This window comes from Mus musculus, chromosome 1, assembly GCF_000001635.26.
Source record: "Mus musculus strain C57BL/6J chromosome 1, GRCm38.p6 C57BL/6J".
Classification (NCBI taxonomy): Eukaryota; Metazoa; Chordata; class Mammalia; order Rodentia; family Muridae; genus Mus; species Mus musculus.
The window spans coordinates 157,242,900-157,260,828 of record NC_000067.6 but is presented as its reverse complement, the minus strand read 5'-3'; the positions used below and the strand labels follow the sequence as shown (position 1 = coordinate 157,260,828).

Here is a 17,929-nt window from a genome sequence, read left to right as displayed (position 1 = left end):
TTGGGTACTTTCTCTAGCTCCTCCATTGGGAGCCCTGTGATCCATCCATTAGCTGACTGTGAGCATCCACTTCTGTGTTTGCTAGGCCCCGGCATAGTCTCACAAGAGACAGCTACATCTGGGTCCTTTCAATAAAATCTTGCTAGTGTATGCAATGGTGTCAGCGTTTGGATGCTGATTATGGGGTGGATCCCTGGATAAGGCAGTCTCTACATGGTCCATCCTTTCATCTCAGCTCCAAACTTTGTCTCTGTAACTCCTTCCAAGGGTGTTTTGTTCCCACTTCTAAGGAGGGGCATAGTGTCCACACTTCAGTCTTCATTTTTCTTGAGTTTCATGTGTTTAGGAAATTGTATCTTATATCTTGGGTATCCTAGGTTTTGGGCTAATATCCACTTATCAGTGAGTACATATTGTGTGAGTTCCTTTGTGAATGTGTTACCTCACTCAGGATGATGCCCTCCAGGTCCATCCATTTGGCTAGGAATTTCATAAATTCATTCTTTTTAATAGCTGAGTAATACTCCATTGTGTAGATGTACCACATTTTCTGTATCCATTCCTCTGTTGAGGGGCATCTGGGTTCTTTCCAGCTTCTGGCTATTATAAATAAGGCTGCTATGAACATAGTGGAGCATGTGTCCTTCTTACCAGTTGGGGCATCTTCTGGATATATGCCCAGGACAGGTATTGCTGGATCCTCCGGTAGTACTATGTCCAATTTTCTGAGGAACCGCCAGACTGATTTCCAGAGTGGTTGTACAAGCCTGCACTCCCACCAACAATGGAGGAGTGTTCCTCTTTCTCCACATCCACGCCAGCATCTGCTGTCACCTGAATTTTTCATCTTAGCCATTCTGACTGGTGTGAGGTGGATCTCAGGGTTGTTTTGATTTGCATTTCCCTGATGATTAAGGATGTTGAACATTTTTTCAGGTGCTTCTCTGCCATTCGGTATTCCTCAGGTGAGAATTCTTTGTTCATCTCTGAGCCCCATTTTTTAATGGGGTTATTCGATTTTCTGGAGTCCACCTTCTTGAGTTCTTTATATATATTGGATATTAGACCCCTATCCGATTTGGGATAGGTAAAGATCCTTTCCCAATCTGTTGGTGGTCTTTTTGTCTTATTGATGGTGTCTCTTGTAGATTATTAATGACTGCATAGTGATGCATTTACTCCTGCTTCCCAGATGTTCGAGGTCTCCCAGTGCTACAACAGAGGATTAAACATTATTTGAACTCTTACTTATTTGAACTCTTACGTCTCTACTTCAGAAGCTGCACTTCCCTAACCAAGGCAACATAGCAGCTGAGTAAGCCTTCTCCACAGTAAAATACAGAGATGGTAATCCTGGGAACTACCCCTGCGGCCTAGACTTTTGCCCATTATGAGTAGGTCCCAACTGGGAAACTATCTTTCCTTGCTATTTAATTATGCTGCCTTCAATTGGTTCCTTCAATTAGACTGTTAACATAAGAAGTGGAAGTGTTATTAGCCCTGTTTTAAAGTTACTTTAAAGTGTACTAAGTCTAGATATTTTTAAAAACTAATAAATGACATGTATTCATCCTTCTGACTGTCCCTCTACCAGTTATTAAGCTCCTACTGATGCTGTGCATATTTTTATAAGGTCTGGAGATAGGTGGAAAGTAAGATAAAAGCTCCTACCACCTTCCATTTCCTGGAATGGACCTCATATTGTGGGTAGGGAAAAGGCACATTAGACATCAGAACACACATGATACAGATAAAGGAAACCCGTGAGGACTGTGAGGAGTAATAGAGTCAGGAAAATAGACACAGTGCAGGAGGATGTGATTTACTCTAGCTACGGAAGAGAAAATGGGCCACACTAGGAACATAGTTGTGAATCTGGATTTTGAAGAATAAATAAGAAAGCAGACAGGACTGGTAGAGCATCAAGAGCTCTAAGTCTGGGGGCAAGTAGCATGGTGTCAAAGGTAGTGGTGCAGTTATCTGAGCATCATGTATCATCTCCTTTAAAAATTATTGAATATTGGAATAGTGTATATTTAAGAAAAAAATTCTCTACACAGGAGCTTGGATTTCTTCAAGGTTTTCTCAAGTATCAGAACTGAGGATGTAAATGGTTTTCAGAACATGATAGTTTTCCTTTGGATGGGCTGTTATTGACTTGAACTCACTGCCTGAACTCCAAAGCTTTTGTAAAAGTATGAAGTAGTAGGAGAGTCTCATGTTTTAGCAAACATATTTCAGAAGAGAACGTCACAGATTATATGGCATTTGGAAAAAGTTGTCATATTCTATTATATATACCATAATACTAATGTTGCTTAGGAGAGGGACAAAGAACTGCTAAATTACAGGGTTCCTATCACATGGACACTCTGGGAAGAAGTTGGAGCCTATTATCAGAGTGGCAGGGCTTCAGAGAGCCACTTCTGTAACTCAACAATTCTGATTTCTGTTTTGTTTGTTATTTTGAGCTGAAATCTCTTCCTGTGACTTAAATCACTGTTCGTAATTCTCTTAAATTTAACTGAAGAAATAATTATCTATTTATTTGAATGGTTGCTATGAATAATTGATTTCATTGTGCTTTGTATGTTCTAAGATTAGCTATAAGCAGCAGTTTATAATGATGTAACTTTGTATTGTATCAGGGTTGATGCTTTGTTTTGTCTTGTGTAGGGCAGGGTAGAAAACTGTGGAGTGCTAGTCTTCATATGCAAACCATCAGTGTGGCTGTTTTTGCAGAGTATTTGGTTATGCTTTTCTTTCCCTTTCATATTTGAATAGCAGTAGGGATTAAAGGGTAGGTAGTTTATGTGAAGTGGAAACCGTAAACTGAAAATAAAGGCAGACAAAATATAAGACTAGATTAAGAAAACTAAATTTTGATGGAATTAAAAGAGAAATTTTATCAAGGGAGAGTAGTGAGGATATACATATGAACAAAATATAATGTATTTTTGTACAGTAGACAATGTGATATAAGTATATAAATATAATTAAATATCATAAGAAACCTATTTTATTGTTCATCCACTTTAAAATTTTTTTTCTTAAATAAATGTTACTTAACTCATTGAGACTTAATTAGAAAGGTAAAGGAATGCTAAAAGATTCATTCTCTAACACATATTTGTACATAGATACATATCTGTATATATGAATAGCTGATGTGAAGTTTATATACTATATTTACCCACACACACACGCAAGCACACATGTAGATAGGAGACAGAGTGCAGTGTGAATCCATCATTGGTAAACAGCCCCTTACAGATTGACTTACTTTCATTTCTGCTCTGCTTCCTGAAGTAGCACATGGAGTCTGCTGTGATCATTTGACATGCTAGCCTCAGCAACTGAGTAGCAATGTAGTGCATTAGGTCCTCTTGCCTGTAAGGATGGTTACATTGTTAATCTGCCTTCCTTTTTTTTTTTTTGTATCGAGTGTAGAAAAATACCCTGAGCGTGTGTCTTATTTTAGACTTAAATGATGACTAAGTGGGTAATGCTATATCTATAATTTCATCAGGCCTAGCAGGAAACTAGTTTAGTAGAATCTCTTTGTATAAAATTATTCTTCAGTTACTATTCTGTGTATTAAAATGAAATTCTAATTTAACAAGGAGCCTGTTGGAAATAAAAAAAATTTCTAAATACAGGATATTTCCATCATGAGACATTAAATTGGTTTGATAATAAAGTAATTTAAAAGATACTGAGATGTCTGTGTAAAATACAAATATTTACTCCATTTTGTGTACTTTAAATGTTTGTGTTGATTTAGTACTGTAACATTCCAAAATAGGGTCTGAAATTAGCTTTATTTTTCTAGCCTTAAAATGGGACAGATTTTGAAGTCATTTTTTAAAATTACTTTTTAGAATACCCAAAAAGAAGTACAATATGTCCTCCCACCCTTGGAATAGAAAAAAACTGAGTTAACTCACTGGATAAATCCCATTGCTTCCCCTGACGTTTTTTGTACTCAGTGCCAATGAAAGAGACTCAGTGGTGAGTGAGCAAGGAAGAGTGGCTGTTGTTCAGTGCGCTCCAGCACAAGAAAGGAGGGGGTGGATAGAGTTTGACTGGCACTGGCTCTGGCTTTTCTGCATTCCAAACTGTCTGAGACACAGAGAGAGAGCAGAAAGGGAGAGAGAAAACAGGGGAGCAAGCACGGGCCAGCACTGTACACAAAGTGTTTGGAGTTTCTGACTGATGCCGGAAAGATCATGTTAGGAACACCCAGAAACTTCAAAGAATGCAGACCCCAGGTAAGAGCTGCCAGGAAGTAAATGTTTGTTTATAGTTAAGAGAAGGTGTTTTTGTTATGTAAATGTAGTATTTGCCATCATATTTTAAAAATTAAGCTTTTTTTTCACTTCTGTGTGTTTACAGAAATATGTGTAGACTGTTAATATTCTAGCACAAAATCCAACACAAGCATCACTCTGGGATTAAAAGAACAGTGAACATGGAAGAGCATTAACACAACAACATTTGCTGCTCTTATTAATAATCAGATATGAAACCAATATTTATTTGAATCTGCCTCAAAAAAATCTTCACAAAATATAAAGATACCTGGGAATTGATAGAACTCATTTCTGAGACAGAATATACTTAGCATTCAGCTTGAATCTCTGTAGAATATAATTGTCATTCAGAAGTTCAACAGGTTAGAGCCATAGACAACAGTAAGAGCATTCATATGGAAAGTGTGCTTGTTCTGATTACAGAAGGCTGCCTTTTAATATTCTCTACCAGCAGATGACAATTTAGAGATTTTAACTGGTTGACTCAGTGAAAGGTCAGAAATCTGGGACTTTAAAGACTATGGACACAGCCCTTTCTTTTCATTGTCAGTGAGAACACTGAAACCTAAGGACTTTGTACCTGCTTATGTAAAAACCTAGATTTCCTAATTCTCAGTTAATGCCTTTTGACTTAATTGTTTAGTTTTGGTATGATACTGTTTGTATCTAGATTTCACGTTTTAATCTATACTGTAGTTGTTAATCTCATAATTGATGAGTTATTGCCTAAATAAATCAGATACATTATGAACCCACATTAAAATCTTATGGGGAGAAAATATTGAGGATTACTATCAAATTATTACTAATATATATTTTTGGATTATGTCTTAACCAGTTATAAATTAAATATTTACTAATAGATAGCTTATAACTATGGAAAATCTAGTTTATATTGATATTTTTAATAAGTTATACATTATATAAGTAGCATTTTGTATTTGTTTATGAAGTTAAAACTCTTAAAATTGATTATCATTTCTTTTAAAGACTTGAAGTCTTAGAAATTTTCTGTATAAGTAAATTTCCTATATAGAAATATCCATTTTATGTACGTTATCTTTTACTATAAGCAAAACTAAAATCTTCCTATATCACTTCTTTCCTATATTAATTTAAAGAGATAAGATAGAGTTTTTGCCTCATGAATTACATGTTAGAGGATAACTTAAATGGAGGACCTTGAAAGTCAGGGCATCTGTCTTCATGCATTGCCATATAGTCTCTTTAAAAAGTTGCTGCCCCTTCCATTTTTCTGGAGACCATTGTGATGAAAGCCACACTAGTCTAGTGAGCTAAATAATGATAGTCACTGCCAAAACCATCTGCCATGGCTCTTTAAAACTCCTGAGAACAAGTTAGTCTGATTTAGCTATAAGCACAGTGAAGGCACTTACTCTTTTGTCTTGATTCCTAACCTTCATTCCAGTATGAGGCTAGACCTGTGTAAGTTCAGTGCTGATTTCCAGGTATGTGGGAGATGGCCGTAGCTTATAAGGAATAGCATCATTATTACTGTGGGCTATCTCAGAAACCATTGCAAAGTTAATTCTCCACCCAGTAGGAAGCAAGGGACTGTTCACTGTCTTACTGGAGAACCCATTACTTAAGTTTATAAGAGGTCTGAAGACTGTGAAAATAATGACCGAATAACACATGCAACTTAATAGTATTTACGTGTAACTATGTAAGGCTTAGGGTTTTGTCTTCAATTTCATCCTTCTTAAAATATGTGAAAGAACTGCTCTGGTATATATGAATATTATGGTTCGTGTGTGTGTATACATCACAGGACAGAATGAGTAGGGGAGATTAAGATGGATCTTTGACCTGAATGTTGTTTCCTTATGCCAGGAATGATCAATTTACTGACTTAAGTTGAAATAAACTGTTATTATCCACCTAACCCCAAAACTAATCAACCTAGTCATGAACTGCACTACTGTGCCAAAAAAGGAAGAGCTGTCAGTGCCTTTAGCCGCTAAGCCATCTTTCCACCCTAGATTTCTTCTTTTCACTGATTCCTTTTACCTCTTATATTTACCTCTTAAATATAATTCTATTTTGTGTTCTGAAAAAATCTTTAATAAAGATTGTCTCTTCAAATAAAATGAAGGCAAAAGATCAGGGACACAGACATGAAGCTGAGCATATGTAACTCCATGATTTGTGAAGTTAATTATTTACTCACACACAGTTCCAGGAATCCCGCAGAAACTGCCTGTTTCCCATCTGCCTCTGCAGCCTCTGAACAGGAGTGCTGTTTATTACAGCTTTGTTTCTCTTCAGTCCTTTGATCTTCACGATTGTTCTTGATTGCGTTGCTCTGGGTTTCAGTTTTGATGAAAAGTAACTCACACCATTTTACACCTGAGAAATACAGGGGGACGAGTTGTGTCTCTGTGCCCTGTTGTTCTGATCATGGCTCTACAATCAGTATGAATTCTCCTGCTGCCTGAGATTTCCAAGTGCTAGGAGTGTACTGAGAGTCCTGTTTTCCTGTGACCATGGTCAGCTTGTGTTCAGAAGCCTTCAGCCGTACCACTTATATCCTGTACATACTTAACAAGACGAACCTAACTGAAACAAAGATCAGAATTCACTTGAAGGACTTTGTCTTCTCTGGTGCATTCTTTCCCTCGCCCAGACTCTGGTATTGAGTTGAATCAGAAGCATTGAATTTAAAGTGAGGAGGAGATCTGCCAGTGCCTTGACTCTGGACGGCACTGGTTTTCATTCATGGATCCATAGCTTTTTACAGGTAATGAGTTGCTGCTGCATGCTGGAGGAATTAGATATTGCAGCCTTTTTCTTTGAAGAACTACCTGCTTCTGCTTGTAATTTGAGGCGCCAGGAGCAGGCATTGTCATTCAGTTTAGAGGTCTTTGCTGGGCAGGGCAACATGTAGAAAAAATGGCCGTGACATCTTAAGGGCAGTTTGAAAGGCTGTGGAGCTGCTATCCCTGCTCACCACTTTAGCTATCTGAAGACTTGAAATGCTGCTACTTTTTTTCCTAAAATACTTCAAATGAGATTGGATAACTGATTTGACTTTTGAGTCAGATAGTAAAGCTAAGATATTTGGTTCTCTACTTAAGTAGTTTCCTTTTTCAAGAAAACCTAGAATACTAAATGTCAAGTAAATAAATGAAATGGGATTTATAAAGAAGAGTGTGTGCTGCAGTGATCATAGGAAGAGCCACAAAGAACCCCCCAACCCCCCATGTGCAAACAGGTGTGAGTTAGGGGTATTGAGTCCAGGACAGGAAAAGGTGTCCTGTGGGGAAGGAAATCCAGCCTGCACAGAGCCTGTTCTCTAAGAGTTCCTGTGAAGAAAGAGAAACACTCCTCCATTGCTGGTGGGATTGCAAGCTTGTACAACCACTCTGGAAATCAGTCTGGTGGTTCCTCAGAAAATTGCACATAGTACTACCGGAGGATCCTGCAATACCTCTCCTGGTCATATATCCAGAAGATGTTCCAACTGGTAAGAAAGACACATGCTCCACTATGTTCATAGCAGCCTTATTTATAATAGCCAGAAGCTGGAAAGAACTCAGATGCCCCTCAACAGAGGAATGGATACAGAAAATGTGGTACATTTACACAATGGAGTACTACTCAGCTATTAAAAAGAATGAATTTATGAAATTCCTTAGGCAAATGGATTGACCTGGAGGGCATCATCCTGAGTGAGGTACCCCAATCACAAAAGAACTCACATGATATGTACTCACTGATAAGTGTATATTAGCCCAGAAACTTAGAATACCCAAGATACAAGATACAAAGCACATGAAACTCAAGAAGAACGAAGACCAAAGTGTGGACCCTTTGCCCCTTCTTAGAATTGGGAACAAAACACCCATGGAAGGAGTTACAGAGACAAAGTTTGGAGCTGAGACAAAAGGATGGACCATCTAGAGACTGCCATATCCAGGGATCCATCCCATAATCAGCCTCCAAACACTGACACCATTGCATACACTAGCAAGATTTTGCTGAAAGGACCCTGATATAGCTGTCTCTTGTGAGACTATGCCAGAGCCTAGCAAACACATAAGTGGATGCTCACGGTCAGCTATTGGATGGATCACAGGGCCCCCCAATGGAGGAGCTAGAGAAAGTATCCAAGGAGCTAAAGGGATCTGCAACCCTATAGGTGGAACAACAATATGAACTAACCAGTACCCCGGAGCTCTTGTCTCTAGCTGCATATGTAGCAGAAGATGGCCTAGTCGGCCATCAGTGGAAAGAGAGGCCCATTGGTTGTGCAAACTTTATATGCCTCAGTACAGGGGAACGCCAAGGCCAAGAAGTGGGAGTGGGTGGGTAGGGGAGTGGGGGGGTATGGGGGACTTTTGGGATAGCATTGGAAATGTAAATGAGGAAAATACCTAATAAAAAAATTAAAAAAAAAAAAAAGAGTTCCTAGTGAACGCTTCTTATCTCTGTTGTCTCAAAATACAGAAAAGCAACGTAATAGGGAGTGCATCACACGTACCCTGCTTGTTGTAGTGTATCTCCACCAGAGTGGAAGTCTAAGACTCTTAACAAATTCCAATATTTTATTATATATGTATGTATGCATATACTTTATATATATATATATACACAAATATAAATAAACTATATATATATATATACACACACACATACATACATACATACATACATACATACATACATACACATACACACAAACAAATATCCTGACGTTTCTTTGGGAGCCTTTTACCATACTTGAAATTCAGTGAAATGTTCCCATACTTCCCTGCAATGGTAAGCACTACATTATTTTACTTGTAACTATTTGCCTGACTATAACTGCTAACATTTTTAAAATATGCCTTTAGTATTCTAGTTGTATTTCTTCCATTCCTTTATGAAAATAACATTCAGTAAGTGATTGATGATCAACTTTTATAGGTAAATTAGCAAAAGGGCCAACCCTGCCCCCATTAGAGTCTGCACCATTCTTCAAGTGATCTCCAGAAGGCATTCCAGGAGCTGGTACTGTCACTAAGAGAAATAAAACTGAAGTCCCTTCAGCAGCATTTGCAGAGCCATGCACACCTTCCATGCCTCGGTGGAACTTCTTGGGGCTGGCCTTGATAATACTGCTGTATTTTGCTCTTTGTGTGTCAGGTGCTAGGGCATTTATAAGCAGAAGCCAGCTTTCCACACAGTTCTCCTTAGGAGAGAACTCCAATCATTCCACCAGCCTTCCTCCCTTCCCCAGAAGCACATCTTATAGTGAATTGTCCCGAGCTATCGTTCTCGCCGGCAAGAACACACTTCTTCTGCGGCAAGCTTTATTGCTTCTTAAGGAGGGAAGACCCAGACCCCGGAAAATGGTGCTGCTTATATAGCCCTCAGCGTGGCGTTTCAGCACCTGATGTGGCGTGTCAGCTCCTGATTTGTTGCTCGCCCATCACCTCATTACTACGTCCCGAGATGGGCAGTGACTAGGCGTGAGTTCACGCTCGCACTTGCGCACAAGGCTTGTTTACTAGTTAGGCACAGTGGAAGCCAGGGCCATCTTATAATGGCGATTGCTCGCGGCACGGCTCTCCACAGTTAACAGCTGCAAATTTTATTTGACAGTAAAATTTTAATTAAATATAAGGCCTGGAAAGTCTGACTTTCTTGTTGCTCTAACATGCTGTGATTTAGGACAGCTTCCCAGTAAGTTTCTCAGAAGGTGTAATATTGTGACATTTAAATGTAGACTTTTTGTCTTCATCTATGTTAAAGCTGAATAAAAGGATGGAAAGGGTTTGAGGTTCTGTGGGTTAGCCTCGGTCTTATTGATGCTTATATTACATTTTCTCAGATAGAAAAGAAAAATTCTAACACCCAGTACACATCTGTAAGAGAAAGACAAGGCCAGAGTGTGTATTTCATAGGAGACAATGTAGTCTGTGGAGAGAAGTTCCCAACATAGAATCACGCCATATCATCAAAATGGTAAAAATATCAAAAACAGAAAATACTATGTGCTGCTTAGAATCTAGACCAAAAGAAGAAAGAAAGAAACCATATATATGACTGTTGAATATATAAGCAGGGGCATTTACTTTCGCGACCCTTTGAAAGATTCAGAGTTGAACAATCCTCTGTGATCCAACTGTACTGAACAGAAGTGGCATACAAAAATGGTCACTGAGGAAACTTTACAAAACTGTGTAACTGCACCGCTTTTGATAGGTAAAAATCAGAAACTACCAAATACCCATCAGTAGCAGAATGGACAAATTTTGATTTGTTTACATAGTGGAATTCTGCACAACAGTGAAAATGAACTGTTGGGCAGAGTCTGTTATTTTGCCACTGTGCTTCATATTCCTAGCATGTTGGCCTCTAAGCTTCCAGGTGATTTTCTTGTCTCTACCTGTCATTTCACTATACGGGTGTTGGGAGTATATATGTGTTCTGCCATATGTGGCTTTTACCTACTGAGCCATCTCTCTGGACCCTATATTAATTTTATCTTGTCATATAAAGCTTAGCAAATTATAATGCCTATTTTACCTTTATTATTTTCCAGACTAGAAGCCCCGATAGAGTCTAGCTTATTCTTTTCTGAGAAGATTACAAGACCCAACTAAGAGGTAGACCAGGTTGTGTTTTCTTCCCAAGCTAGATGCTCAGTTCTCTTGAGTACCTTGCAGCCTGTTGACTATATAGGACTGAGATCTATGGCCATTTTTGCTGTCTGTTGGGAAAGGGTTATTATTAGCTCCTGAAGACCACCTTTGTGTTTTGTTCTCACACCTGCATCACAGCCTGGCAACTTATTTCTTTAAAGCCATCAAAATATCTCACTACATTGAGCTGTCAGGGAGTAGAGTATGTAACATCTATAATCTGATAGTAACTATACCATTACTTTCACCATGTAATGAGCCATTATGGTTTTGATTTGTGTTTCCCTGATAGTGGTGTTGCTGGCTATTGTTTTGAATACCTATTGGCCTTTCTTCCCCTCTTTCTGTGTTAGTCCATTTGTACCCATATGTGTGCAGAGATGCACGTACCCATGAGTGCACATGTAGAAACCAGAAGTTAACTTTGGGGTATTTTCCTGTATCATTCTTTGTTACCTTCAGTTTCTGTGTGGGTTATGGATGTCTGCTGGTATGCTTGGATATATGGAGGCTAGAGTTTAATATCAATATCTTTCTTTGCTGTTCTTCCCTTTGTTTGTGCCAGGAATCTCTCCCTTGAGCCTGGAGCTCACCTTTTTACCTAGCTGGTGAACACGTCTTGAAGACCTGCCTGTATGTCTTTATGGCACTAAGATTACAGGGTGGGCTGCTATGCCCATCTTCTTACATGGGTGCTGGATCTGAACTCCAGTCCCCACACTTGCACAGCAAGTCAGCCCATCTCCCCAGCCCTACTATTGGCCATTTAAATGTCTTTCAGAAGTATTCATCCAGGGTCTTTGCCAGTTTTTGAATCAGTTTATTTCAGTTTTGTTGTTGAGTTCTGGGGTTAGTTTTTGGATATTAACCCTTTTCAGATATTCAGTTGGCAAATATTTTCTCACAAAGTATAGGCTGACTTTTCATTTTCAACTGTTTCTTTGCCTGTACCCATGAATTTTCTCTAGATATCATAAGTCTAAAATGTATTCCCCCCTCCCCCAAACCATATACTAGATTTTCTCCTCTAAATATGCTGTGTGCTTTACTTTAAATGTGCCTTTTACAACAATGGTGTTTAAAAAAAAAAAAAGACACTTGTTTCTGTCTTTGAGGTTGGCAATGGAAAATTTATGAAACATAGCAAATAACAGCCTCCTTCAGTGCCTTAAGGCCAACATTCTTACTAGATATGGAAATACATTTGTTCGTCCATTCATGAAACACAGCCATACATGTAACTAACTATACGTAATGGTAATGATTAGTGAAATTATATGGGTAAGAATCATGAAAAAAGAATGAAACTTTAAATTCAATTTGACTTTTTATTATTTTACATTAGAAACTAGGTGTTCTGGCTGCTTGTTATTTGCAACTGACCTCAACTTTAGTCAAATCAATAAGCAAGCAAAATACTTCAATTCACAAATCATGACTATTGCCTTTTCTGTTTATACCTCATCCTAAATAGCTAAAATTGCTATTTTAAAAAACCCTGTAATACAGAAAGTGCATGACTTTTCATCTCTGGAGCGGCACACCTACTGACTCCTCTTCAGTAGGCAGTATGATTTCATCATCTCACTCTTGGCTTTCCTGTTTGTAAGTGAAGAGATGTTGAGTCATCCTCATGCATTATCATAAGGAGGACTGAGAGTAAGCATGTCAATGAGCACCCGACCTATTTCCTCTTAGCGACACAGTTACTTCCAATACTGTGGCCTAGTGATAGTTAGAGGAGATGTTATCTTACTTATTTTCAATTTTTTAATAGTCATAATAATGTAGATACTCCTGTTTACCTATTTACACTCTCAGTAAATATTAAGTAGCTACTATTCATTTTATATTGGATGATAAATCTTATACTTAAAGAATTGTATATATTGTTTAAATAATTGATTGTTAAGCTTAGTTTTATTTTAGGGAAAAATTTTTTAAATTATATATTAGCCACTTTCTAGGGTGTTTTGGAGAAGAGTTTTCTGTTAATTAACTATAGTTTTACCTTTTCTTCTTCAAAGTGTAGCTTAAAAGAATTTGATCACCTTTAGTCTGAGACTCTCTTCAGCTTCCTTAAATAAAATCAGCCTTTATTATGTAAAGAATGTTTTAGTAATTTATGTTAACTTTTGTTTCCGTCTATGTAAAGTCATATCAGAGCATCCTCTGTATATGTGCTATATACCCTCATGGCAAGGACAAGCTCCTGTTATTACTAATACCCTGTTCCTCTGCCTTTGCTTTCTGATCCAAGTAAGTGAAAGTTCATCTTAGCTTCATTAATTTCATCAGGTCTGAATACAGAAGGAAACTGGGGAGCAAATGAAAACAGTGAGAGACCAACCCTCGGGGATACATGGCATACATACAAAGGATTTGAGAGCTGGGGTGTGTGGGTAGAGCAGACTGACTCCTACAATTTGTCCTTGGACTGTCACACTCATGTGCGTGCACATGCACACACACATACCAAAGCAAATAAATAAAAACCTTAAAAGTCTCCTAAAAACATTAAAAAGTTATAGTTTTGCATTTAGTTTAAGCTTCTTAGAGGAAGAGTTTTATACCTAGCCAAAGCAGTAACAAAATGGAGTTACAGCCACTGTCTTTTAGTCAGCTGTCTTGGAGACAGTTACCCTTGAAGCTCTATCACAAGGGTGCACTGAGTGTCAGTATATTCAGAAGTCTCTCAAAATTTGAGACATTATTTACACACACATACATGTACACACACATGTATACACACATACTTTAACTTATACTTGTATTCAGCTTTTAATGACTTTATAGGATGATTGGATTTTATGAGTGTAGGTGTTTTACTTGTATGTATGTCTTGCTCACCATGCAATGCTGGGTGCCTTCAGAAACCAGAAGAGGGCACAGTATTCTCTGGGACTGGAATTAAAACAGTTATGAGCCTCCATGTGGTAGGCAATTAAACCTGCTCTTAATTGCTGAGCCATCTTTCCAATTCCAGAAAATTCATTTTTCAAACGAGAATCTATGATACAAAGTAAAATTCAGATGGTGGATTATACACATAGTGGCATCTTTAATTTTATTCTTAAAATAGTAATGAATGCCAGTGTTAAATTTCATAATTTTGATTATTAGTTATGTGAGAAGTTTTCCTTTGTTTAAGAAACTTCCCTGAAAATAGTTTATGGCTAAGTTAAGGATGTAATACCTGTAACTTTCATAAATGCCTCCAAAATGCACATATATGATATATACACAGAAACTGATGGAGCAAAGATGAAAGTATGTAGATATTCAGTGATCTAGAAAAGGGTTCTCACTACACTATTCTTGTGCCTTATTGTTAAATGTGAAACTACATAAAAATAGAGGGAAAGTATTTCTACTGCTTTGCCAACTTAGATGCTGCTTTAGAGAAGATGAGAAGATGACCTGCTGCCACTATTTATTATTTAGTATTAATCTTTGCCCATGAGCAAGAATAATAAAAAAGGAGAATAGAAAATGAATAAGAAGTTTTAGTTTCATCAAGAAGAATGAATCACAAAAGATTTAGGAGGAAAATAAAATAATTGTTAAGTTGGAAGGTAAAGTTTAATAAAAATAAAGATTATATATAAAACATCTTATTTTGATAGTCTATTAAAATTCAGGCCTCCACATAAAAACTAAATGTACAGGTTTTCATGACATCATTGTTTGTAATATTGGTATTTATAAACATCCCAAATGTACATGAGTAGAAAGTAAGACAGTACTATACTTGCAAAGTATGGATGAACTCGAGCATAGGAAAACAAGTACAAAGACTTACTCTATGAAGTCCAAACTAGGCAATTCCAGAGAGACAAAGCTTAGTAATGACAGGAGCTCAGGAGCTGGAGGGGTAGAACAGAGCGACTGATGGCTATAGAGGGTCTTTTGGAGGCAGGAATAATTGTGATGGTATGTGAACTGTATTTCATAGCAGCTCTCACAATAAAACAGCCTTATGTAGCCCAGCAACCCTCCAAATTTTTCCTTTAACTAAGACAAAGTGCCAGAAACCTGAAATTTTACATGTGACTTCATGGACCTGACCACCTTTTATCTTTCTCCTTTTTCCTATCTAGTTGTGCTACCTTCTTGCTTTTTCTGCTTCTAAGCTTAACTGGTCCTTCCTTCTTCCCGAGAGCCACTACTTTATGCTGTCGCCACTTGGTGGTATGGCTAACTACTACCTGCTGTAAAATTCAACAGCACACATCTTTGTTTTCTTTTTTGTGCTGTTTACTATCAAATATAGTATGTATATTTGCATTTTTTTAAAGATTTATTTATTTATTATATGTAAGTACACTGTAGCTGCCCTCAGACACTCCAGAAGAGGGAGTCAGATCTCGTTATGGATGGTTGTGAGCCACCATGTGGTTGCTGGGATTTGAACTCCTGACCTTCGGAAGAGCAGTCGGGTGCTCTTACCCACTGAGCCATCTCACCAGCCCTGTACTTTGCATTTTAACCTTGCCTATTATTTACTACTTTAACAAACACTCTAAGCCCCTTAGGGCCAGAGATTTTGACTATCTTGTTTGCAGCTGTTTCTATCTCAGGGCTTAAAATAGTACTCGGCTTATATCAGCACTAATGTAGAATGAATCTAAACATCTAAGTACAGGCAGCTGTGATGAAATTTGGGAATATCAAGTAATTGAGGGAATGGTGTCTTTAGGTAATTTTTTTTTTTTTTAAGGACAAAGGGTGAATCAAGTCATATTTAAGTTATGACAGTACGGGGTGGGGGAGGGCAATGTGGTACTTTACATGTTGATATAGTCTCAACAGAGAACTTCACTTTGGTCCTTTATTCACTCAGTTTACAGGAACAATTTATAGAGCAGAATTGTTTTGCTGATATTGTAAGTCTATACTTTTCTTTGCTCATGTAAATAAGATATAACTTAAGTAGGTTTTATTTTGATTGTTAATGGGAAAACTAGTGTCAAGGAACTTTCAATCAGAAATAAGTGAGGTTATTTAATATTATTATCTTTTATACAAGAAATACAATCCCACCATCTGTAATATACCTTTCAGTAAACATTCATGACATCCATGCGTTAGACATGAATTTTTTAACTAATAGAATAGGTTTTGCTTTCTGAAGGCATGAGGTATAATTGGAAAACCACTGTGTACACAAGCACTGTGCAGTGACAGGGCACTTACAGTGAGAATATGAGGCAGAACCTGGTAAATCCTACTGCTAGGTGAAGGGAGAGTCTGAAGGGACGATTTCAGCTGACTCTCGTGGGTCAGCTTGATTTGTCTCACAGGCACACACACACACATACAGACAGGCACAGGCACACATACACACACACAGACACATGCAGACACGCACGTACCCTTTCTTTCTTCCAAAGAAAGACAGCTATTGACTGGAAGCCCAGAATTGCCCCCAAGTTCCAACCACCAGCTCGAATTCTTATGAAGCGGACTTGTAATATCCTTAATGTTGCTGTTGGCAGTCTGTTACAGATTCCATTATTGTCGATCAATGCAGTCGCCATGTGAGGTGGGGGAGGAATGGAGGAGGAGAAGAAAAGGAGAGATGAGAGCTTCCTATTCACGGATTTATCAACCTGCCTTTGCTCACAGGAAATCCTCCTGGAGGGGGCTGGGATGCTGCTGAAACAGCCAAGGCAGAAAAGGGCTAGGGAGCTGCAATTCTGACTGAAAGGAAATTTGAAAACCTTTCTTTTCAGAACAACAACAACAAAAAATGCTGAGTTTGTTCTTGTGTCTTTGTTTTTGCTTGATGCTGTGCTTTACCTAGCTGCTTAGCTACTGTGCTGTCTGCTTATGGGAGCTGTGTGCAGTGGAGGACACCCCTCTCCTTTGATTTTCTTTGAGTGTCTTTATTCTCTATTTCTCCATGCTTTCTCCTGTCATTAAACACACATCATTATTCAATTTTATTCTGGCTTTCTCTTTCAGGCTAAAGCTGAACAAAACAGAGACAGAGAACAAATCCCTCTTTCCTCTATCCTACCACCCTCTTTTAACCCTTTCTATTCCCCACATCGTTTCACCCCCACTGTTGTGTTAGATTGATGGTACAGAGACAGAATTCAGAGTGGAGGGAGGATCACATTTTCTTTCATCATTACAGCCTAATCCACAATTTTAGTACTGAACCCCGCCTCCTCCAAGAATCTAGTCTCTTTATCCATTTCTTCCCACTTCATCATTCAGTAATTGTATTCTGTATGGAAAAGTTTTCTGGCTGGAGAATGAGTCTCCTTTCCCCTGGTGATGTGTCGGAGTGGTTGGATAGTAGCACCGAAGAGGAGAAGAGCCTTCTGTCATTTCTGGGTAAGGTAGGGCTTTCTTGTTCTTGTAACCCTTTGTTGTCCAAACTTTTTGTACTTTGGGGAACAACACTTCAAATTTTCTAAATCTAACTTTGTATTTTTTAAAAAGAAAGAAATGAAAAAATGTGTTTGAGTTGTGTGTGTTTCAAGTTTTTTTTTTGTTGTTGTTGTTGTCTGTAGACATATCCTACCCACACTGGGTACGAGAAATCAGGGGCAATTTGTTTTGCTTTAACAAAGAGTGGTAGCTCTGACAAAGCTTATCATGTCATCTCACCTTCTGTTCTTGTGTGTAGACAACTTCTAATAGCCAAAATATACTATTAATTTACAATGTTCTCAGTACAGTAACAGTGAAGCTTGCCATCTGAGAGGGAAGAAAATGCTTTGTGTGTGTGTGTGTGTGTAAAACCATGAGGTAGCTTTTGTGCAAAGTGTACTTGTAGTGATCATAAAGGGTTTCTTCTAAGCATATAAAATTGGACACATGGAACAGAAATTACTTTAACTTTGTATTTACAGATGCTTTTTAATAAATCTCTAAGTGGCAATTATTGGTCTTGGAGCTGTAAATACAATAGATAACTAGAAAAGTTAGGTTATAAATCTTTACTTCATGTGC

General features: G+C 38.0%; 1 protein-coding gene and 1 long non-coding RNA gene across 9 annotated transcripts in view; one reads left to right on the top strand and one right to left on the bottom strand.

Moving 5' to 3' along the window:
* Positions 1–17,929, top strand: part of Rasal2 (RAS protein activator like 2) — a 277,413-nt gene that overhangs the window by 151,767 nt on the left and 107,717 nt on the right. The window contains exon 1 of one of the 7 annotated variants that reach the window (XM_006496755.3): positions 4,078–4,271. The exons of 4 other annotated variants lie outside the window; for them this stretch is intronic. In XM_006496755.3, the coding sequence (XP_006496818.1) occupies positions 4,259–4,271 (13 nt within the window). In that variant the 5' untranslated portion in view covers positions 4,078–4,258. Of the gene's footprint in view, positions 1–4,077; positions 4,272–14,614; positions 17,314–17,929 lie in introns of those variants that run through there. 2 more of the 7 variants (XM_006496753.4, XM_006496756.4) reach the window with 2 other exon arrangements.
* On the bottom strand, positions 1,108–7,706 carry Gm51654. Of its 2 annotated transcripts, none has more exons than XR_003948074.1 (3): positions 6,505–7,706; positions 3,284–3,390; positions 1,108–1,212 (listed from the first exon to the last, which is right to left on the bottom strand). It is a non-coding gene; the product is annotated as a predicted gene, 51654 (long non-coding RNA). The 2 variants fall into 2 exon arrangements; XR_003948075.1 differs by lacking the exon at positions 6,505–7,706 and adding an exon at positions 3,948–4,036.